General features: G+C 40.0%; 1 protein-coding gene across 17 annotated transcripts in view; it reads left to right on the plus strand.

Moving 5' to 3' along the window:
• Positions 1-23,523, plus strand: part of Syt14 (synaptotagmin 14) — a 243,251-nt gene that overhangs the window by 83,177 nt on the left and 136,551 nt on the right. For 15 of the 17 annotated variants that reach the window (XR_015444434.1, XR_002388526.2, XM_004862011.3 and 12 more), the window contains one exon: positions 1,962-2,174. The exons of 1 other annotated variant lie outside the window; for it this stretch is intronic. Coding sequence is in view for 14 of the 16 variants with exons in the window: in XM_004862011.3 (XP_004862068.1) it covers positions 1,962-2,174 (213 nt within the window). In the remaining 2 variants the exon portion in view is untranslated. Of the gene's footprint in view, positions 1-1,961; positions 2,175-4,539; positions 13,504-23,523 lie in introns of those variants that run through there. One more of the 17 variants, XM_087194212.1, reaches the window with a different exon arrangement.

Here is a 23,523-nt window from a genome sequence, read left to right on the forward strand (position 1 = left end):
ATGGCAGTTTTTGAATGTCAGATTGAGTGGTTTTTAGTAGCCCAGGTTTAGTTCTGGTAGCCTTATTACTGGAAATAGGAAAAGTAAACAAATAAGAATAAAAGTAGAGTATGTAAGAGTAAAAATAGTGTGCATATTATTTTATTCAGAAAATAACAGGCTAGACACCGGCAATTGATTGGTTAAACAGCACACTGGTACTGAAAGAAGCCACCTCCTGGGCGCTTGAAAATATGTCAGTGCCACACTGAGACATGCTCCATCCCGAAGGGCATCCTGAGGATGTTCTGACCCACAGCTTAGCCCTGCGTTTAGTCTGTGTATTCTAGGTTCTAGTGTAAAGCTATGAGGTAGAGAAAAAAGAGAAAGTTTCCTTACCTATTGCTTCTTTCTCTCTCTCTCTTTTTTTTTTGTACTGGGGATTGAGTTCAGAGCCTTCACCCTGACCTGTATCCTCAGCCCTTTTTAAACTTTTTAAATTAAAAATATTTTATTAGTACTTATTTGGCATACACAACAGTCACATTCATTTTTTAAAAATTTATTTTAAAGCAGGGTCCCTTTAAGTCTCTAAGCTGTCCAGGCTGGGCTTAGACTTGTGGTCCTCCTGCCTCAGCCTCCCAGAGCACTGGGGCTGCTGGCAGACCGTCCTCCCACTCCTCCTGGCTGCCGAGTGCACGCTTGCCGCGTAACTGGTGTCCTTGGTGCAGTGTCACCCCACAGCCGCGCCCTCCGGAAGGGGCCAGCAGGCGCCTCGCTGCCCAAGCCCGCGGGCCCTAGTGTCTGACAAAGCACTCGCACCTCGCACGCAGGGAACTCGGAACTGGGCGTGGCAGCCTTGGGTCCAGACCACCTCTGCCTCCTTCTCAGCGCTGCCCAGGGAATTTCTGAGGGCAAAGCTCTACATTTTATACGTTTTGAAAATTTGTTGGAAATTTACTTATTTTTAAGTAAAATTTTCCCACCAATCTCACCTTTGACAGGTACTGCGTGTTAGCAGTCTGGCACGCACCCTTCCTGGCGTTTTGCGTGTGCACACACACACTGCACGTCTTCGTGTGTGGTATACTTCAACTGGAGCTCAGTTACACCTTCTGTTTCCTAAGTTCTCTCTTCGTGCAACACGATGTTGTAACTATTCGTTCTGTGCTTGTGAGGGCGTCATTCTAGGGACTCTCAGTCATTGCATAGATTAGAATTTATTTAACTGGGGCCTAGTGATGCACATATTTGTTATGTATTTTGGTTTTTTTCTATATATAATGGGGTAAATTGTCTCAAACATATTTCTTTGTTCACCTGCCAATTATTTCCTGAGGCTGAATACTAGAAATGGATCCAAGATTTTACTGATTTCAAAGTTGTGTATGTTTTGCGATCTTGTTCTTCACAGAAGTTGTACATATATAGTTCCACCAGCGGTTATGTCAGCCCAGTTTTCTGTTTCACTGTTCGAACTGAGCATTCCCAGTTTTGAAAATACTAGCCAAAGTGAAAATTAAAAAATGTATCTTGTAACATGAATTATTTGAATCAGGTACTGGCAGTACTTACAACTTTAAAAAATTGTATAAAGTGGTAAGCACTGTAATTTCCTTATATGTAACAAGATTTTAAAAAATCCTGTGACATAGGATTTTTTAAATAATTAATGTATATACATTGATTTTTTTGTATTAAAACAAAATCTCAAGCTTGTACTCCTTGCATGAAAAGATTCTATTTCTCTAGAAAATTCAGCTTCTGTGTGCGTATGTATGTGTCAAATACATACTATACTAGGCTTTGAAGTCAACTTAAGGGGCTTTTAAGGATTTCGGTGATTTCGAGGATTATTTCATCTCAATTGGCTCCTCCCTGTGTGCTGACCTACGTAAGTGCGTAGCTTGTGTGTGTGTAACTCTAGCACCGTACTTCAGCGCTGTGCAACGGTCATTTCCTCTCCCTGTCGTCCCAAACAGACAACTACGTGGCCGGAGGTGGGCCCGGCTCCTCCTCAGAGAGCGAAGATGAAGCGCTGGGTAAATATCACGAGGCCTTGTCCAGAAGGCGCAATTCTGGCCTCGCCCCGGGGGGCTCCAGGCCGCAGAGCTACGCTTGGGAAACCAGGCAGAAGTACAGCCCGCTGTGTGCGGAGCAGGACGGGTACAGCAGCGAGGCGTCGGTGGACGGAGGTAAGAGCCCTCTTCCGGCCGCGCTTGCTGGAGCTCACGCGCTGCTGCCCCTCGGGCCGCAGCCCGGGCAGGTGGCCTGGAGCCCTCGCAGTTCAAGCGGCTTCCGCGGAGTCGGAGGCCTGACTGTCCCTGCGGGAGAGACAGTCTGGGACGGCCTGATGGAAAACTGGTGCGGTATCACAGTGTGCTCCAAACAATTTAGGGAACTGTTCTCGGATTTCAGTAATTTCAAGGATTACTATCTTGTCTCTAATTGTGTTGACACGGACTTGAGCACACAGCCTGTGTGATGACCAGACCTCTATTACGGGTACTTAGCTCTCTCCGAAATATGAATAAGGGTTTCCACGGCTGGAGCGTATTTATTTGTACGTTAAACACGTTGCTCACTTGCTTTGTAGAATATGACCTTCATAGCGGTTTTATCTTTATACCCAGATGTGAAGAAAAAGCCAATACATCCTAAATATCATTCCTCATTTATACAAGCACAAATTATTGATTTTGTAGCTGTGATTTATGTTTAAAGTCTTGCCTCAGGACACAAGTTGTCAAAGGGGGCAAATAATTTTGCGGAGGGGGGGGTGACTCGATGCTGACTACAGATTGGTACGCCTCATTTTTACTTCTGTTAGTACACAGTATAGTAATGCGTTAATCAAATTAGCATCTAGAAGAATCATGAGCTGCGAAAGAAGAAATAAAAACTACATGACATGGATGCCCTGCTCAAAAGTGCCTTTTTAGTACAAGGAAAACAAGACGTGTGCTTTCAGAGATAAGTAAATAGTGCAGAGCAGTGGAGCCGCGCCTGATTTCCCTGCACCTCTAACCACATGAATAGTAGAGCAGCAAGAGCATAGATGCGGAATTTGACCCTTGCTGACATTCCAGCACTGTCTTAACATATTTCCTTCCTCGGGCTGCGGTTTGTTGGGTTTTGCTGTTTCATTGTGCATGAAACGTGGGTAATAGCAGCCTGGGATGGGCCGCAGGAAAAGCAGATGACAGATGTGGCACCATTTTTAGCGAGGGTCTGGTCTGCCTCCTGATAGGGAAGTGACTGTGGGAAGCTGCTGAGCATGAGGGCAGCGAAGACAGCGAAGGGATGGTGTCAGGTTGTCATGGGCAAGCTTGCAGCTGGCATGGGCATCTGGCACCTGTGGCCCTAGCACTTCCCTTTCCTCCGACAGTCGAGGCTTTTCCTGGCGCCCCTTCACCCTCACACTCTGATCCTCCCTGCTGTCTTCATTGCTTTCCCTTCCAGTCCTTTTAGCCTAGCATGGGCTCCGTGGTCTACGGGAAGATTGGTGGGAGAGAGGCACCGCCTTTGGGGCTTTTCTGTCCTGTCCTCACCTTTGGAACTGGTGCACCTCTCTGAGAGTCACCTCACTTCATTTTACCCGGAAGTTTAGGACCCTCCTGCACGTCCCACACATTTTTTTCCTGCATGATTTGATAAAACACCGAGAGTAGATTGGAGCTGCAGGAGGCAAAAAGTATCAGGTAGTAAAATGTTCAATGATGAATTTAGTGACAGAGTTATAGGTAGCTGTGGGGTGGATTTGCTCTATCTTGAAGAATGACTGAATGTGTGCAGTGGGTGAAGAATTAGGATGCTCAGGTAAAAGAGCACCAGAGAGGTAAGCCTGTGGGAAAGAGGATTTAGCTTTGGCTGGGCTGAGTTTGAAGTGCTGGATTATCGTCTTTGTTAAAGTGCTCTCACCGGGACTCAGGATGGAGAGGGGCCAGAAATAAGTGGAGGGGTTTGTAGCCCAATGCTTCCCCTTTCCCCCTCTACCCCAGGTGTCCCAGGGGTCGCAGAGCCGCAGAGCTGTCCTTGCAGAAGCACTGCTCACTGCTTGGTGGGGCACCCGAGAGGACTCCTGCTGCAGTGCTCTGGGCAGGACCTGGCTTATTTGCCAAAGCCCAGGGAGGCCTGAATAGAGTGGGAGGCTCCTTCCTGCTGCGGCCCTATTTCTGCACAGGGCATCACACAGGTGTAAAAGGTTAGATTTGACTCGTGTGGGCTGAGGTAGTAACTAGAGAGAATCACAGGGTGGAGGAAAACATTTTAAAATTACATCTTTTACGTGACGTAGCACTGCTTCATTAGTGCTAACGAGGGAGCTGTAGCCCACTTTCGATGCCCTAACAAACTCTGGTGGAAAAGCTTGGGGTGGACACTGTTAGAAACAAGCCCGCTAGAGTCTCTGGGTCAGGGAGGGCTGAACTGGGACGAGGAGCGGGTGCAAGAGAACTGACTGGGGGGAAGAGCTGGCACCTGTGGAACCTTCTGTGCGTGCTGTTGCAGTTCATCTCCCTGCAGTTCACTGTGGGAAGCATGATTGTCCTCGTGTTACAGGAATGAAAATGCTGGCAAGGCTTCCAGGGGAAGAGGAGCCCTTCTTCACTGTTGCTGGGAGTGTGAATCAGTGCAGCCACTGTGTAAATCGGTATGGAGAGTCCCCAGACTAAAAGTAGGAATCCCATTTGACCCAGCTATTCCCCTTCTAAGTATCTTCCCTAAAGAGTTATAGACCTCATGGCACAGTGATACATGCACACTCCTGTGTCTACCGGCAGGATTCACAATAGCTAAATCTCGGGATGGGCTGTATGTCCATCAACAGATGATCACTTTCATTGGTGTTATTTATACCTAATGGAGCGCTACGGTGCCCTAAGGAAGGGTAAACTTTCATGTGTAGAAAAGTGGATGCACCTTGAGACCATAATATTAAGTGAACTATATCAGGAACACAAGCTTAAATATCGCATGGTTTCTCCTATGTGAGAAACTCAAAGTATAAATAAATTAAAGAGCAAAATAAAAGATAATAAGAAACAGGCTGGGGATTTAGCCCAGTGGTTTCGCCTCCTGCTGCGCAAGCTCAAGGACCCAAGTGCAATCCCTGGTACCAAAAAAACAAACAAACAACACAACAGGGAGAGAGCAAGGGGACATAGAAAGAATGAAGATGTGTTACGTGCATGTACCAGCTCCCCATCATGAATGTAATCATTACATACTGCAAACAGGTACTAATAAAAACTTTTAAAAATGAAAAGTGATCTTAGATAAGTAATTTTAACGTAAAGTCACATGGCAGTTTATTAAAAACTATTGGTTAGTTCCACCACAAAATTTATGTTATTTGTCTTTTGCTATTTCATTGTCCTCCCTAAGTCTATTTCATACAAGATGATCCCCTTTAATTGAGTCTCCTATTATGTTATAAGCCTGAAATACAGATAGTCTAGGAAAAAGCAAAAAATGTGATGGTATGTTTGTTGATCATGTTTTCTCCTCTAGATGGCCATATTAATCTACAAAAAGGGGTAAGTTTAAGGTTTTCTATAGAGAAGATAAGTATTAAAATAATGTCAAATTCCCTTTGTTCACAATTATTTTACTATGTTTTCCGTAAAATTAAAAGCATTTTCTGATTAACCTGCCTCATTTAAAAATAGTGAGAATCAAATATGATTTGTGGCTATCTCAACTGAGTTGGATGAGCTAGACCAACATTTGGAATTTCACTTACACTAATTAAGACTTTCCATTTTTATATTTGGTAGGAAAAATCTCTCTAAGATGATTTTATGTAAAGATCAAATCTAGTGTGAAATTATTAGATCATCTTTGTATTATTTATGGCTTTCATTCTCAGCTCACCGTACAGATGACTAAGTTATATTTATGTTTTATAGAAAGCCGTGTTATTAAAATTATGATGATGTTTTGAGGGCAAGTAAATGTAAGACACTATTAAAAATAATTTCCAGCATCGTTTATGTCTTAGGGTATATTGGCCACACACCCACACATACACATGTGTCACACACCCAGATGCCACACCCCTCCACACTACACACACACACACACACACACACCACATACCACACACACACCACATACCCACACACACCACATACCACACACGCACACCCACACATTATACATGCCACACACACGTCATTGTTTTTCCCTTATGGCTACGTCAGAAACTTCAGGCAGTTGATTTTGATGTTGTCTTAAAATTAAGGTCAGTGAAACATGGCTGTTAATTTTTTAATGTTATAAGGAATTTCTTTATCCTTGAAATTAAGAACTAAAACATATTTTAAAATTTTTATTAAAAATAATTTAATACTTAAGTGAAATAAATTATTTATATTTTCTTTGAGTGCATTTTAACTGATTTGTATAAATTGTTCTATTAAATTTTACAATTTCTATCTGCACTTTCCCAAATTCATTTATATAAAATATATTTAGTAACAGAATAGTGAGAGTTAAATATATTACATAGTTAATTTAGATTTTTGATAAACCTTTTCTTTTTTCAGGCTCTTATTTATAAACATTTCTGAAGAATTCTTTATTGTGCATATGCTTTTAAAATATGGCCAATTTAAAGAGAAATTGATCTTGAGGATTTCTTACGAAACTGTTAGTGTTTGGAAGTCTTTTTATGTGATGAGGTTACTCCCACTACTGTAGAATTATTTATGTAAGTGGAAAGACACTCTGTCTGTGCCTTTGTTTCTGGCTTATTTCACTCACAAGATGTCTTCAAGGTTTATTCATAGTGTAGCTTATATCAGAATTTCAATCCTTCTTTTTCTTTTTCTTTTCTTTTTTTCTTGCCTAATTGCTCTAGCTAATACTCTGTTGAATAGAGGTAGCAGTACAGACAACCTGACCTTTTTCCTGATATAAACTTTTATAATCTTTCATCATTGAGTATAATGTTTGCTATAGATTTTCCATAGCTTATTTTTATATGTTAAGGTAGCTTTCTACAATTCTTAGTTCTTTTGAGTGTGTTTTTAAATGATGAAATGGTGTTGAATTTTGTTAAATGCCTTTTCTGCATCAATCAAGATGATTGTGTGGTTTTCCCCTTCATTGTGTTAATATGGTTTATTATATTGATCAGATTTTATATGTTGAAGCATTCATGAATTCCAGATGAAATGTAATACTTTTAATCAGCTGCTGCATTCAGTTTGCTACTACTTTGCCAAGGATTTCAGCATCATTGTTCATACAGGATATGGGCTGCAGTTTTCTTTCCTTGTAGTGCCTTTGTTTGACTTTAGTATCAAAGTAATGCTGGCCTTATAGAGTGAGTTGGGGGATATTTCCTTCTCTTCTTTTTGGAAATACTTGAGAATAACTAATGGTAAATCTTCTTTAAATGTTTGGTAGAATTCAGTGGTAAAGTAATCATTTCCATGGCTTTTAACTGTTAAGAGATTTTTGTTTACTCCTTCCCCAGTCTCCTTACTAAGTCTGTTCAGGTTTTCATCGTGGTCTAATCTTGTTAGAGTTTGTGTTGGTGGGAATTACTGATGGGGCAATAATTCCAGAAATGGAGAGGATCATGAAGCCTGTGTTTATTTGAGGCTCAGTTATACTGTTTATTGGGATAAACTAACATTACAGACATTCAGTCTGAGAGTACTGCTCATCCGAAGTTTCAGAATACCCAGATAAAATAACTTCAGCCTTTCAAGAAAGGATTTAAAAAAAATTTAAACAATCAAGTCAAATATATATTAAATACTAGGAATACATATGATTACTCAGGTCATGGAACAAGCACGTAGAGTAAAAAGTGCTGGGAATTAACTCTTGTGTTCTTCCAGAGGGAGGGCTTGAGAGAGGGTGGAGAGCTCTGTAGGACTGCAGAGAGTGACCAGTGGAAATATGTGGGGATCTCAGCTTGAGTTATAGCTGGTTCTGTTCTGGGGGGTTTAGGTGTGTTTGGCAAAATAAGAAACACCAGCTAAACTTTATTGTAAGGCAGCTGAGCAGTCGTTGAAGCAAGAACCATCTTTGATCTATTCTTTTTTTTGGTACTGGGGATTGAACTGAGGACCTTGCGCTTTTGAGGCAGGCGGTGGCACCATTGAGCTAATCCCTGGCCCAGCAAGAACCATCTTTGTTCTTGAGGATTGGAGAGGCCTGTCTGTGCCTGGCTTTTCTAGGGGAGTCTGAGAGAAGACCTTTTGTAGGAGCAGATTCCTGAGAGTTTAGCAGCCAGGCACGATGGACTTGGCTCAGTAATAAAACCTCCATCAGCCCAGGAAGGCGGTTTAAGTACCATGTGGCAGAGCCATCTACTGACAGCCACGTGTGGGCTTTCTCTTTTAGCTCATTGATATGATGGATTACATTCATTGAACCAATTGGGCAGAGCTGGAACAAAACCCACTGGGTTCTTGTGTGCATTCTGTTTTAATTCCTATATGTGCGTGATACATAATAATCACATGTATTTCGCTTCCCCTTCAGTAATTCTATTTGCAATTTTTTGAGGACTCTCCATACTGTTTTCCATAATGACTGCACTAATTTACATTCCCACTATCAGTTTGTAAGAGTTTCCCTTTCTTCACATTCTTGCCAGTACTTGTTATTTTTTGTTTTTTTAATACATAGGAGACATTCTAACTGGGGTGAAATGTCATGTGATCTTCATTTCCATTTCCTCAATTAGCATATTAAGAATTTTTTCATATACTTTTTGGACATTTCTTTGAGAAATATCTACATAGATCATTTGCTCCTCTTAAAATCACATATTTTTGCTATTAAGTTGAGTTCCTTATATATTTTGAATATTAGTTCCTTCTTGGATGAGTAGTTTGCAGATTTTTTTTCCAGAAGATTGTCTCTTCACTCTGTTTATTGTTGCTTTTGCTGTACAGAACCTTCTTAGTTTGATTTAGTTCCACTTATCTACTTTTGCTTTTGTTATGTATGCTTTTTGGTCTCATCCAAAAGACTTTTTCCTATACTAATGTCTTAAAGTGTTTCCCCTATGTCTTTTTTCAGTAGTTTCATAGTTTCAGGTCTTACATTGAGGTCTTTGATTCATCTGAGGTGACTTTTATATATGGTGAGATTCTGGTGTCTAGTTTTATTCTTCTGCATATGCAGACCCAGGGCCACTTATGGAAAAGGCTGTACTTTATCCAGTGTATATTTTTGGTACCTTTGTGGAATATCAGTTGGCTGTAAGTGCATCCATTAACTTCTGGCTTCTCTGTTGTGTTCCATTGGTCTGTGTGTCAGTGTTTATTCCAGTAACATACTATTGTTTTGATGTCAGTGGGATCAGTGGTGATAAAGGTGGTATCTACTCCTTGGATTATTTTCTTGCTTCAGCTTTATGTCTGAGTGCTTTGGAAAGCAAAGGATCTATAGCAAGTACTGAAAAGGCTGTTTGAATAAAGTTTGTAATGCCTACATACTGTTGTTTTGGATCTTCTGCTAAAAGAGAATATCATAAAGGAGAGAAAGCCTTTCTTCTTTTTCTACTATAGACTACCACACATACTGTCTTCAAGAGAATAACATAAGCCAGAAAAGACCATTTTCCCATTTTACTGTGGATTGCCATGCGCTTTGCCACTAGAGGGCTCAGGGGCAACTAGCAGGGAATGACAGTGCTTGCTTGCCAGAGAGTAATGCCTGGATGGCATTACTATTGCTATTGTTCCTTTTTCCAGAGAAGGATGTTATTGGACCCAGCTGACAATACTAGGTTATAAAAACTGGACCATGTCGCCATCATTTGTATCTAACTCAAGCGTTTTTGTATGGTATCACCATAGCAAAACGGCATCAGCCTAGATGGAGTTCAGTAACATACCAGCTGCTACCATAGACTTAAGAAAAATAGCCAGAACATTTTCTAATAGTTCTTCCCACTTTTGTGTCTCTTCTTTTTACTGCCATCTTTTTCACTTAGGTTGTCCTGAGCATTTTATCAGATTTATTCCCCTATCAGTAAGTTGTCCTGGGTCACAATGCCTGATACCCATAATTTAAAGGGGGAAATAGTTTATTTGCCTCACAGTGGCAGGGGAGTCAGTCCATGGGTTTCTGGCTCCAAGGCAGGAAAATCATGATGGAAGGGCATGGTGGAGCAAAGATGCTTAGTTCATGGAGGTTCTTTTGTTCTGTTTCAGGCCTCTGTATGCCTAGACACATCAGGAAGTATGCTTTAATCTCCTGGGCCAGCTCCCAAGCTAATCAAGTTGACCTAATTAAGCTTAACCCCCAATATTCTACCCCTTGTCAACTTGACCTCAAACACATCCTTTAAATCCTACTTAATCTCCTAATGCACTAACATAATTAAACCATAATTAAACCTAACATACATGGTATAGCTATCTTGCATACAACTGAAAGTGCAATAATCCTTTCCAAAAGTATCAACAGTCCAGATGTTGCTAAGAAGTCCAACTCAAAGTCTCCTCAGAGACTTAAGGCAAACTCTTAGCTGTGAACCTATGCAAAAATCAAAAACAAATCACATCATCCTAAGGTCCAGTGGCACAAGGAAATCATTTCTATTCCAGAAGAGAAGAGTAGAGAGATAGGAAAGAACTGGAGTAAAGTAATTCTGTAGCCCCATATCCAGCATCCAGAGCACATGGCAGTGAAATGTGAGTTCCGCAGCATTTGGGCAGCCCCACTCCTATGACCTTGTTGGTTGCAGCCCACATGGCTACTTCCTTGGATTGGTTCTGCTTACCACCAGCAGCTTTCCCTGGCAGACATTTTCTACATCACCAGCATCTTCATCCTCCCAGGGCCACCACTGCACTTTTGACTTTGTGCGCTGCTGCCTCAGGGACCCTTCCCTGACTCCCAGGCCTTCTTTGAAATCTGGGTGGAAACTTCCCTGACCACACAACTCTTGTACACTGCATCCATTAAATCTAGCCTCATGTGGATGATGCCTAAGTCGCTGTGAGTGGGAACAGTAGGCAGAGCCCCTTGGACCATGGTGTCAGCAGCATATGAATGCCTGGATGAGTGAGCATGGTGAAGTGAATCCTGGAAAACCAATCCTCTAGGAGGTCCTTCTTGAGCAGGGGTCTAGCGACTCTCTTCAGAAATGAAAAGTTTATACTTTTGCACCTTTGAACCTGTTATGGGTAGGTTCTTGCTGATTTCTGAGATATCCTCAAGGGATCTTTCTTCTTGTTTCTGCACAGCATACTTGGTTCCTTTTTAGTGCAGGTAATGTTTTCAGCATGCACACCTTCCTTGGTCCCAAGTTTACACATGGGCCAAAGTGTAAGTTTTTTCAAACTTTTCTGCTCTGCTTGACCCTGAATCACACTATAAATCTGGCTAAAAGCAGCTAGCAGTACCCATCTCACAACCTAAATGTTGGGTTATCTTGAAATTTTCTCCATCAGATTAATCAGTTTACTATCCTTAGTATTAATCTTCTGCAAAGTCTCAGGACATGGACAAAATGTAAACAAACTTTCTGCCAGAGTATAGCACGCATGGCCTCTAGTCCAACTGCCAGTGGAGTCCTTGTTCCCAATTGAAATCTTTTGAGTCCGACCTTTACTGTCGATATTTTTATCAGCATTCTGGTCTGCTCAGCTCCCACTAGAACCACCCATCAGGCTCTGCTTACAGCATTCTAAAACTTTTCCAGCCATCATCTCTAAACCTTTCTGAACTCCTCCTGTAAACCATTTCTAAAGGCTTCTAAACCATATGGTCAGGTACAGTCTCAGTGATGACAGCAGTCTTGATACCAGTTTCCTGTATTTGCTTTCCTGTTGCTGGGACACAACCTAAAAGATGAGAGGTTTACTTTAATTCATGGTTTCAGGGGATTCATTAATTGGTCAGCAGGTGGAAGGGCATAGTGGAGCAAAGATGCTTAGTTTATGGAGGCTAGGAAACAGCAGGGGACTAGCACTAGAGAGGAAAGAGCCAGAGACCAGATATAGTAACCAAAGATATTCCTGCGTGATTCACCCAGACACGCTCTGAAGTATACTTTAATCTCCTGGGTGGCTTCCAAACCAATCAAGTTGACGCAACTACACTTATCCCCCAAAACATTCCATATATTTCTTACTCTCGAATCAGTAGGCAGATCTTTACCATTAGAAGTTTCTAAATTAGTATATGGCCTTCTTAAAAGAGAAGAAAAAAGGAGAGAGAGGAAAACCTAGTTAATTGGATGATTACAACATGAAATCCTAATTGTTCATGATGTGAATTCCTCATACTTGCACCTCCCCCTCCATTGTTTGTATGTCGCTTTTGTGGTTCTAGGGAATGAACTCAGTGCCTTAGCATTGACTTATAATCCTACCCTTTTTTATTTTTGAGATGGAGTCTCAATAAGTTGCTCAGGCTGGGCTCCTAATTCTGGATCCTCTCGTCTCAGCCTTCCAGAGTGCTGGGATTGCAGGTGTGTGCTGGATGCCTGGCTTCTTTCTTAAAGTGACTCTAGCTCTACTAGTCACAGTTTAAAAGTTCAACAATGAGGAGTATAGTTATAAATAAATCATAGAACTGAGAAATATATGAATGCCATTAGTTTCTTATTTAAAAATTTATTGTGAAGAACAGAATAAGAAACTAATTTCCTTATGCTGTTTTCTCAGTTTGCTTTTCCACATTTCCTTTTCTACACTTTTTATGTGGTACAGACTGATCTATGCATGCACTGTATGTATTTCCTGAACTTTTTCATAACAATGAAACGTTAACTAAATTGTTTAGAAGATAATGTCAGAAGGACATGGCCTTTCTGCTCCGTGCGTGGGTAGATATTAATTGAGATTTGAGTTTTGAGAAGCAAACAGAGAAACGACTAGCTGAATACACTCATATTAGGCAACAGGGCTAAACCATGAGTTGTGTTAAAAATATATAGTAACTATAAAGTTGAGCATTGCACTAGTGTAGATCTTCCTGCTTCGTGATGAATAAGTACTGAGCCATTACCAGTTTTTGGTGAAATGAAATTGAGGTTCTATGTATTTCCATTTTTTAAATCTGAAAAATCTCTCATCTAAGCAATTTTGATATAGAACGCTCTTTTTTGACACTTCCTGCCTTTGAGAAAATAAATCACATTGAAATTTCTGATGTGTGAGTCAAAAATTACCTTGAGAAGCTAAGAGGTAAGTTAATGCCTTGGCATATCTCTCATTTTGCTTGAAATATACATATAAAGATTTTTGTAGATAATTTGGTCATAGTTAAGTCTCAGAGATGTTGAGTAATACTATCAACCAAAAATAAAATAATTTAAATGGATTTTAAGGATTAGTAAGACAGTCAATATCTTGATTGTTATAAAGAAGACATTTTACTTTTTATAGTTTAAATAATCTTTTAGTCATTGTTGCTTATTTTAGTAGTTAAATTAAAAACATATCATTGGAGGGCCAGGGATTTAGCTCAGTGGTTCTGCCACCTGCCCCACAAGTGCAAGGACCCGAGTTTGATCCCCGGTACAAAAAAAAAAAAAAATCATTGGATTTTGGCCATTGCTAATTTTGAAAATGCTTATTTAAGTTTAAATTGAATTAAACATCAGCTGTCTGTAAGGAAATTATTTATACTCTTGAACTTTTTTATAATTTCATAATGATTGTTTTGTTTTTTGTTGTTTATTTTGAGACAGGGTCTCACTAGTAGCCCAGGCTGGCCTTGAACTCACTGTGTAGCCCAGGCTGTCCCCAAACCCACAGCGACCCTCTTCCCTCAGCCTCTTATGTGCTGTGATCACAGGCATGTGCCACCAAGCCTAGCTTATAATTTCTTAAGGAATACTCTGTGTGTGTGTGTGCGTGTGTATACTGGGAAATATTGAACCCAGGGCCCTGTGTAAGCTAAGCACGTACTTTACTAGTGGGGTACACTATTAATCTCATGGTGAATAGGTTTTAAAAGTGATGGATTAATTTATTTTGGAACTCTAAAAATCTATATTTTTATTTTTATTTATTTATTTAATTTTTTGTTAAATTCTTTTATTGGTACATTTTAGGTATACAACACAATTACATTTCCCATGGGGAATTGTACCTTTACATAATGCATCTTGGTTCTTATTTTTTTCCCCATTCCTAGCCCTCCCTTCACCCTCTCCACCCTTCCCTATTTTCAAAGACTTTATTTCCATTTTTTCCATTTCTCATCATCTTTCCTTTCCCTTTATTTTTACATTGATAAAAAGTGAATTATAGTTTTATAAATAACAATAGCTATAGCTTATTGATTGTGTTGGAAAACTTGTTTACATTAATTCTTTTTATATATTCTTTTTAAAGGGTTTTTATTTTAATGTAACACAAGTAGATATTAATAAAGAAAATATAAAAACTCTTCTTCTATAAAAAATTTCATTACCAAATAGAGAATAACAATGATCAATATACTGTGTATCGTGATCTTAAGAGAGTGGCCAAAATGTTCCTCGGAATACAAGTCATAGACAAAGAAAGATTCTTACAGAGATGAAACAAACAAAAGGATAAAACTCTCTTTTCTAGTAGTACAAATTTTTTTACTCTTCACACTAACCCCAGGACAATTTCGCTGCTGTTCATAGTTTGTAGGTAAGGCATCTGGACCCCAGTGAGGCTGGGTAACTTTTCTGCAGCGACATAGCAGGTGTGAGCAGAGTTGGGCGCGTGCCCCAGAGGCCAGGCAGCGGCCCCCACTCCAAGGCTCTGAGCACCTGTGTTTCTGTGTAACTCTGATGTCCAGCTAAACTCTTCATTGTTGCTTTTGTTGTGTAAGTAATACATGTTCACATAGGGAGGTGAGAAGTTTCATGTAAACAAAAAGAATAATTACTCATATTTTCACAAGGAGAACACACGAAACATTTTATACTTTCACAGACATTTTTCTTTGCATATTTATTTTTAATTAAATAGGTTTCTGCTTTATGTAGGATGTGGTAATCTGCTTTTGTTCCATTCAGCAATACAATTTCCATGATGATATCTATTTCAATTACATGAAATATACAAATTGTACAATATATTATTATACCAGTGCACCATACTTAATAATTTCCAATCACTGCCACTTTGTCTCCTCCTTGTTTTTTCTCTGCTTCCATGATTTCTGCCTCCTGATCTCATCCACACTGTGACTTGAACTTGCCAGCCGAGAGGGGCTCTTTTCATTCTGTGTTTTAGTAAGAGCTCCTGTGGCCTTTGTGATGTTTGTGTCTTTGTTGTGCTGTAGCCAATTCGAGAGCCCATGGATTTATGAGATTACACTGACCCAAAATGATATTAAAATATGTAACAACCCGTGTGACGATACAAGTCAATATATGAATCAAGAATAAAATTTGAACAATATGTTATTTTTATTCTGTAGATTTAGGGTTTACCTATTATAAAACAAATCACTAAAGAGTACAAGTTATAGGAAAAACTATCAAATCATTTTTATTTTAAAATAATTGAACTGTTTTTAGAAATCATTGATGCAGTCTCATATTTGCTGCTGTTAGCTAAGTGTAAGCTTTTTGGAACCATGATTAGGCATTGGGAACTATCTCAAACTCCTCCACTTATTTTCCCATTTAAGTTATGGTTATTAGTTTACTTATAGTCTCAATAACCAGAAACTTTATCTTAAGATTAATGATGATATTGTTCCCGAAACAGAATCTTTTATCAGTATCTTAGTTAAGTTTCTCGTTGCTGAGACAGTGTGTAGGTTTCAGTCCATAGTTGCCTGGCTCCAAGGCAGGGTGGGAGGGCAGAGGGGCATTGCAGAGGAGAAACAGCTCATGACCGATAAAGACAGCAAAAGCAGCAAGGGGCCTAGACAGGTCTTTCTGCTCCTTTTATCTTATCCAGACTACTTAGGGCAGGCAGCGCTCACACACCTAATCCTGGTGCCCTCAGGCCTAGCACTGCACTGTGAATCAACCCCAGCATCACACACTTTAGATCCAGCCACCTCTGAAAAAGCCCCACCTGTGACCACAGGAGGCTTTCCGGGACAGCTAGAAATAAACCATAACAATTAGCCTGTGTTGAACGGAAACAAAAATTAAACTTAGACTGCATAAACATGACAGATATTTGCTATCTCTAATACCATCTACTGTATAAGATAATGTATTGGGATGGCATACTTAATAAGGATACACTGAACAGATGTATATATGGGAGGAACAGATGGACAGAGAGACACAAGAGAAAAATAAGACAGAAAAGTGGAGCACTTGGGCTCTGATGGTGAGCTGGCCAGGTTTGAATCCTGACTCTGCCATCTTCCTCCTTGTGCCAGTGTTTTCCTGCCTGGGACACGCCGTGATGATAACACAGTACCAAAACAGGTAATGCTCTCCTATAACACTAGTGCTCATTGAAGATCCATAAGGGTTAGCTCTCTTTTATCAGTAAAACTGATATTATCCCACTGGTGTTGGGTCAGTATTCAATGAGTTAGTGAACCTCTGAGAATTAAAAAGGGATTTCTCCACCCAGGGCCTCTCTCTAGCCTCCAGTCGCGGGACCTCTGTGATCTCAGCTCTGTGTGGAGTGCCTGCAGGACAGTACCAGAGTGGAGCCTGTGGCCACTTCCACTGCCACTGCAGGAACCTGTGAGCAGAAAGTGTGGGCAGGTAGCAGGTGTCTGCAGCCGGAGTAGGCCAAGGGGGCCTCGCCACTGCCGAGGCTCTTGCCATGTTCTGTGAGAACCCGTAAGCACAGTGCCCAGATCCTGGTGGGTGTTGGTGATAGGGGGAGAGTACAGCTCCCGACCTGTTAGATGTCAAATGTGCAGAGTTTTTGCGGCCTCACAAGGTTGAGGAATGAAGTTGTGAACCAGAGGAGGAAATTGGGAGAGTTTTATTGGAAATAAGGAGAAGAATAGCTCCTGGATTTCCAGGAGGGGGCCTGAGTAGGTGGCACCACAGCCTTTGTCAGGGGTAATTTATACGGCAAAGTCACAGCGTGGGTACAGTGTGGGTCAGACTACAGTCACCCTGCAGCATTACAAGTATAATCGCTTAGCTAATATTGGTCCAGCAGGGAAATGAGTCATGGAGCAAGCGTGCCTGGAAAGATCAAAAGGAGGGGAGCATGGGTCCAGGCACTCTGGTCACCCATCTATGTGTCTGATGCCTGTCTGGGCCCACAGGGCCCCACGGTGCTATTACAGTATAACCTTGAGTTGCCGTTTATCTCACAGGCCTGGCTCTCTTAAGATTTGCCTCCAGCCACAATCCTGATGCCTTTATTTTTTGTGTGCTAACTTCCTTGAGGCCCCAGTCCCTCTTTGACTGCTTCATAATATCTAACTTAGCAGTCCGTAATACTAGGGCAGCCTCTGTGGGCTCCAGAGGAGGTCCGCTGTGTGTGTCTGTGTGTGTGGTGGGACTGTGTTCACTACTGATGTCCCTTGTGTAACGACCAACCTGTTTAACAACTGTTTGGACTTAAGACCTACCACTTGGACTTACAACCCATCTTTTTTTTGGTACAGCTCTCTACATCTTATTTATAGAGGCTCAATGTCTTTTTTGTCCAGTATACCTTGTTTCTAGAGTATTGTAATTTTTGCTGATTGCACTGCATGGTACAGTGCTGTAGCTTTGTGTTCTGTTATACATTATAGCACTACATGTTATGCAAATAAAAGCAAAGTCATCAAATTGGCGTTTCCTTTGACCATTTCTTTGTTCTGAGTGTTGTAATGTATGTACTATGAACAATTCCTCATTTAGCCACAGGTTCATTTAACAACTTAGTCACAAGAATGCAACTCTGCCTTTAAATGAAGAATGGCTGTACTTAATTAGGCTCCAAACAGCCTCAAGGAAGGTTTCCAAAGGAGGAAACCAAAGCTCTTTTTGTATGGTGTTGTAGCCTGCTTCTAAAAGTGGCTGCCAACCAAACCTTACCGAGTTCTGGGCTGCTCACCTCTCCTTCCAGAGTTGGATTCCAGGTTCTTCTCATCTCGAATGAAGAGTTGAATGAAACGTGCAAAAAGCAGTGGCAAAATTTATTCTCCAAAGTAGAAGTGAGGAGTGGGGGAGAGACTGGCTCTGCAGTGTGAACTTGGGCCAAGGAAACAATGGAATACAAATTAGGGCAGCAGCTGGTTAGTCTTCTGTCCCTGTGGTGTTCGACTGAGTCAATGTGTATGGATTCTTCCACATCTTGCTTTGCTCTACACGTTAGACATCTCTAAACAACAGGATAAATGGTATGCATGTCACCTCCCATTCCATACACATACTTCCTGTAGGAAAGATTTTTGGGGGGGAAGAGGTAAGTTATAGGAGTTCACCTATTTTACAAACCTAAATAAGCGGGCTGGGGATTTAGCTCAGTGGCACCACGCCTGCCTCGAAAGCGGAAGGTCCTGAGTTGATCCCTGGTACCGCAAAAACAAAACAAAACCTCAATAAGCGACCAGCTCAGGGCTGACATTCAGCCACACCGAGATAGGAGATTAGAGCCCTTAAAGTGGCTGGGAAGTGGATGTGACCTGTTAACTACAAGATCCTGGACACCTGTGCGAAACAGTCCCCAAGCCCTGCGCGCAGCGCAGACTTCTCTGGAGAGCTTGAGCAGGCTTTCAATAGGCCGGCCTAACCCTGACATCAGCCTGCGCGCGGGAATCGCAGCACCACCTCTCGGGACCGGATGTAGAAGTTAGGACCGGTGCCTTCCACGACAGCGCACGCTTGTTTCCCAGACGCAGCCTCTACGCCTAGGTCTAGTCGGACCCTCTTTTTTTATTTACTGTCGAGTATCTGAAGCTCTATAATGAAGTAGGTAAGTTTTTGAGAGCCTTTAAAAGTTTTACTTGTGATCCCCTTCCCATTTGAGGGATCAAGAGATGCAGGGCGGGGAGGGAGAGGGGTGGAAAAGGAATTAAGACGCAGCGTGTACACGGGCGGGCTCCACGCAAGGAGGTTGGCATTGCATGCAGACACGGACTAACAATTTTTTAAACTTTCACTTTAGGTTTCTTCCTTCTATTTAAGTCTTTGCTGGCCTCTGTCCTTTTGTGGAAAGCTTTCTTTCTTGAGACAAATCATTTATTGAGTCAAAGCAGTAGAAATCTTTTGTTTCAGTTTTAGATCTTATTATTATTTCTCCCAGAAAATGTGATAAATTTATTCTTTCTGGATTGAATAGCTTTGATAGTGAAGATATCTTGCTGTTTAGACGTTTTTCTTCTAAGGATAAAGGTACCTTGAAATTCCTGACTTGGAATTTCCAGGAAATGATTCTTGTGATAAAGTATATCTTCTTACTGAATACCAATAAACTTTTCCATTATCTTGATTTTTTTTTTTTTTTTTTGGTACCAGGCATCGAACTTGAGACCTTGCTCTTGTGAGGCAGGCGGCGAAACCACTGAGCTAAATCCTCGGCTCTCCATTATCTTGATTTTTTAAAACTAGCTTTTGAGTTGTACTCATTCATTTGAAAGTTTCCAATATGGCGAAAAATGTGGAAGTTAATTTCATCTGTGTAAATTAGTCTGCAAAACATTTCCCCAGTGAGTCATAAAACCTTGTCAAATCAAGATATATTTAATCAGAATAGTGCTAAATACAAAGTAAATGTTTTTTCTAAATTAATTACATTTCTATAAAAACATTAGATGCTTTGTAGTTAATTTGGAGTTCATTTATTTAATACCCTTTAATATCGCACACACCTAAAAGTTTAGTATGCTTTAAGGAATGAAATAGTATTTCTCTTTTCCCTTTTCTTTCTTCTTTTGCATTCAGATAAAATGAACTTTAAAAAGAGAAAGATGCTACCAATATTTTTGAAGAACTACCCTGTCCTCTGAGCTGAAGTTTTTGATAAAAGCTTCCTCTAGTAATAGTAAAGTTATGTTAATAAATAAGAGGGCAGATGGGTAAAGGGAGGCTGTATCTGATCACTGTGGTATATGCATGTGTTGAAATACCACACTGAACCCCATTAATATGTATAATGAATACATGTTAATAAAAATAAAATATTTTTTAAAAATACCACATAGATAAATCCAGATGGAACAAGAAAAGTCATAATATGAAATTATTGTTGTGACTAATTTACAAAAGAATTATATTGTTTAAAATAGGGAATGTTTTGTTATGCACATTAAAAGTTATATTTAAAAAATAAAGATTTTATCAAGTGAAACATTTGATGAGTACATCTTCCTGTAGTTTGGTTTAGAGTAGCAGTTTGAGGTATCATTTTGGAGGTCTGCTATAATAAATAGTACACTCTGGGTATAAAATAATAGTAATAAATGAGTAAAATCCTATTTTATTAAAAAACTAGATTTTGAAGTCTCAGAAAATATTTTGTGTTCTTTATTTCTATTCTAGGTAGAAATTTTTTGTGACTTTAGAACATCTAAATCTTTACATAATTATTGGTTTTCATTCTCAAGTGTTTAGCAAATTCTATTGTGCAGTTATTTGTCCTTGGAAAATTTATTTTTATATCTTAATTTGAAAATATAAATTACATAGTATAAAGAAAATTGATTTATCATCATTGCTAACATACTAAACAGACTCTTCACTATGTTTACAAAACAAGCTTAGTTATATTTTATAGATAGCATTTAACTGTGTCAAATGTGTAATTCGGTGTAACTTTACTGTCTGGTGTAACTACCATCGTGTGTTATCTTTGGAGCAGCATCATGCGCTGACCAGATTGCTTATGCCCATGCAGTCAGCCTCCATTCGTCCTTATTTGTGGCAGTGGCACATCCACTTCCCATCATTTTGCCTGCTCTGCACAGTTTACCTAATATGAAACTTGCGTGATTGGCTGCTTCACCGAGTACTGTTTCGGAGGTTCATCAGTTGATGTAGCAATTTGTTCCTTTCTGATACTGACTCGTATTCTGAATAGGAAAACCACATACTGCCTGTCCATTTGCCCACTGATGAACATGTAGGGCATTTCCAGGTTTTATTATGAATAATGCTGCTATGAATAATTCATGTGCAAGTCTATGTGTTATCAGGAGTATTCTAATAAGATCGTTGTGTTCTTTAACACATGTAACCTTCAGGTCTCCTCTCTGTTAAGTAGCATTATCATCCCCATTTACAAATGAGGACAACATAAAACTATGTTAACTCACACAGCTGGAAGGTGGTGGACTCAGGATCCAAACTAGGTGGTTTGATTCTGGATAGCTTGTTTTAAATTACTTCTAAAATTAATATAATGCTTATTTTATCTTAATTTGGTTTTATTACACTGATGGCTATAGTTAAATGATGTTTCTTATTAATTTAGATCCACCACTTTTAAACCAGAATTTACATAAATATTGCTCTATCATTGGATTTATTATAATTAGAGATTTTTATGAGAATAAAGATTGTAAGTACTTTGCCTTATTCTAGTTTGTCTAGCATCTGTCAAAGAATGTGCCACCTGAAAAGATAGCCATAAATTTTTACTGAATTAAAGTTGCCAAAAATTGTAAAATGCATTTGAATTTCTCTTACTTTAGGGATAGTTCTTTTCTTTATTCTGTATTCATCCCTTCTCCATATACCCTATTTTGAAGCTTTTAATGTATTTCTATTTCCAGTGCACTTCTGATGAAATATCCTGAGAATATTACAGATGTTTTAAGATACTGTAGTTGGCAAATGTATGTTGGCTGTAGCTCAAGAATTGGGAGTCTGAGGTCAGGTTAACACTTCGGCACGAGCGCTGCCCAGGTGAGGTATCTGCAGTGTGTTACTTCAGGGCTGCAATCCTGCTTATCATTGGTGCTTCTGACTTCGACTGCTTAAGCCTGTGGGATCCACTAGAGCACCCCATGTTAGAAGAGTCTTTTCTTTATTCTAAGGACCCAGTAAATTCCTGGGCTGATACTTTGAGACGCTGTGACTTTCCTATTCCCCAGGATTTTTAGCATTCGTTGTTCTATAGTTTGGATCTAAAATGTTCCTTGGAAGGCTCGTGTATTCAGAGGTGGAGTTTTTTGGTGGTGATTGCATCATGGGGGCTCTAACTTCATCAGTGGATTGAACCTTTGATGGATTCGTGATTTGAGAACCTTGTTGGGTGGTAACAGACATAGGAGGCAGGGTCTAGTGAATGAAGAGGTCTTTGGGGTGTGATCATGGGGACTATATCTTGTCTCCAGCTTCTCCTTACTGGCCTTTTCCCTGTTTTTTGAAGGATGATTAGATCACGTGGGCTCTAACTTCATCAGTGGATAATCCACTGATGTATTCATAACTTAGTGGCATGACTGGGAGATGATCAGAAATTAGGAGGTGTGGCCTGACTGGAGAGTGGGTCATGGAGGTATGGCCTTGGGGATGATCTACTATCCCCAGTCCCTTCCTCTGTGGCTCTCTCACCCTCTCTGGTGTTTGATTACCATGAGGAAGCTGCTCTACTTTTGGCCTCAAAACAGGGTCATAACAACGGAGCTGGTCAAATTAGCTGACTGAAACCATGAGCTAATTATAGAATTTCTAATATATACAGGCTCATGAATTTTTCTCCCATAGTAATTTCCGAATTTTAAAGCTCTGAAAGCACAGAAACAAAGCACTAATCTAAAGCAAATTAATAAATAACAAACAGCTGATGGTTAAGCATCATAAATGCTCAAGTGTCTAATAGGTTGCTAACAGGAAGTTACTGAGGTTTGCTAATTAAGTTTTTTAAAAAAATAATTCCATACGCCCATTGAAAGTTTCCTTTTTATTAAAATTTAATCTACATTTAATATTACATTTAAGTGGTAGGTGATATTAAATACTAAGGCCATTGTAACAATATTCTTTGTATCTTTTATGACTGCTTACTAGTATTACAATTTTATACACTATCCTACATGACTATAAATGTTATATTTCCCTTTACACAAAATAACACAGTCTAGATCAAAGAAGACCAAATTATACCAAAACATGGAAAGATGATATTCATTCTGTATTAGTCAGCTTTCACATTGCTGAGACATACTGCCCAATACTCATAATGTAAAGAAGGAGGAGTTTAATTTGGCTCAAAGTTTCAGGGAAGTTAGTCCGTGGTTGTGTTGCTCAAAGGCAGGAACATCATGCAGAAGGATGTAGCAGAGCAAAGATGCTTTGTTCATGTTGGCTGGGAAGCAGAGCAGGTGAACAGTGCCAGAGAGGAAGGATCAGGGATTATGTATGGTATGTACAGTCACACCTCTGCGATCCATCCACATGCAGAAAAGTCCTCCACTAATGCCCTGGGCTTGCTTTCTTAAGCCAAGTGATTTGACATAACTAAGGTTAACAGTTCCACCACTTGTCAACTTGACATCCAAACATATCTCCCTAAAACTGATGCTTAATCTCCAAATAAAGACAATAACAAGTTTATAATTCCACCTAATGTGACACAACTGCATATAACCTAAAATGAAAAAATCCCTTTCCAAAGTCTCAATAGTTCTAGTTTTGCTAAAACGACCAAGTCAGAGTCTTCTCTGACACTCAAGGCAAACTCTTAGCTTTGAACCCCTGTTGGA

Source organism: Heterocephalus glaber, unplaced genomic scaffold (genome assembly GCF_053883595.1).
Source record: "Heterocephalus glaber isolate CG9 unplaced genomic scaffold, H.glaber_assembly_v1.0 deba00001600, whole genome shotgun sequence".
Classification (NCBI taxonomy): Eukaryota; Metazoa; Chordata; class Mammalia; order Rodentia; family Bathyergidae; genus Heterocephalus; species Heterocephalus glaber.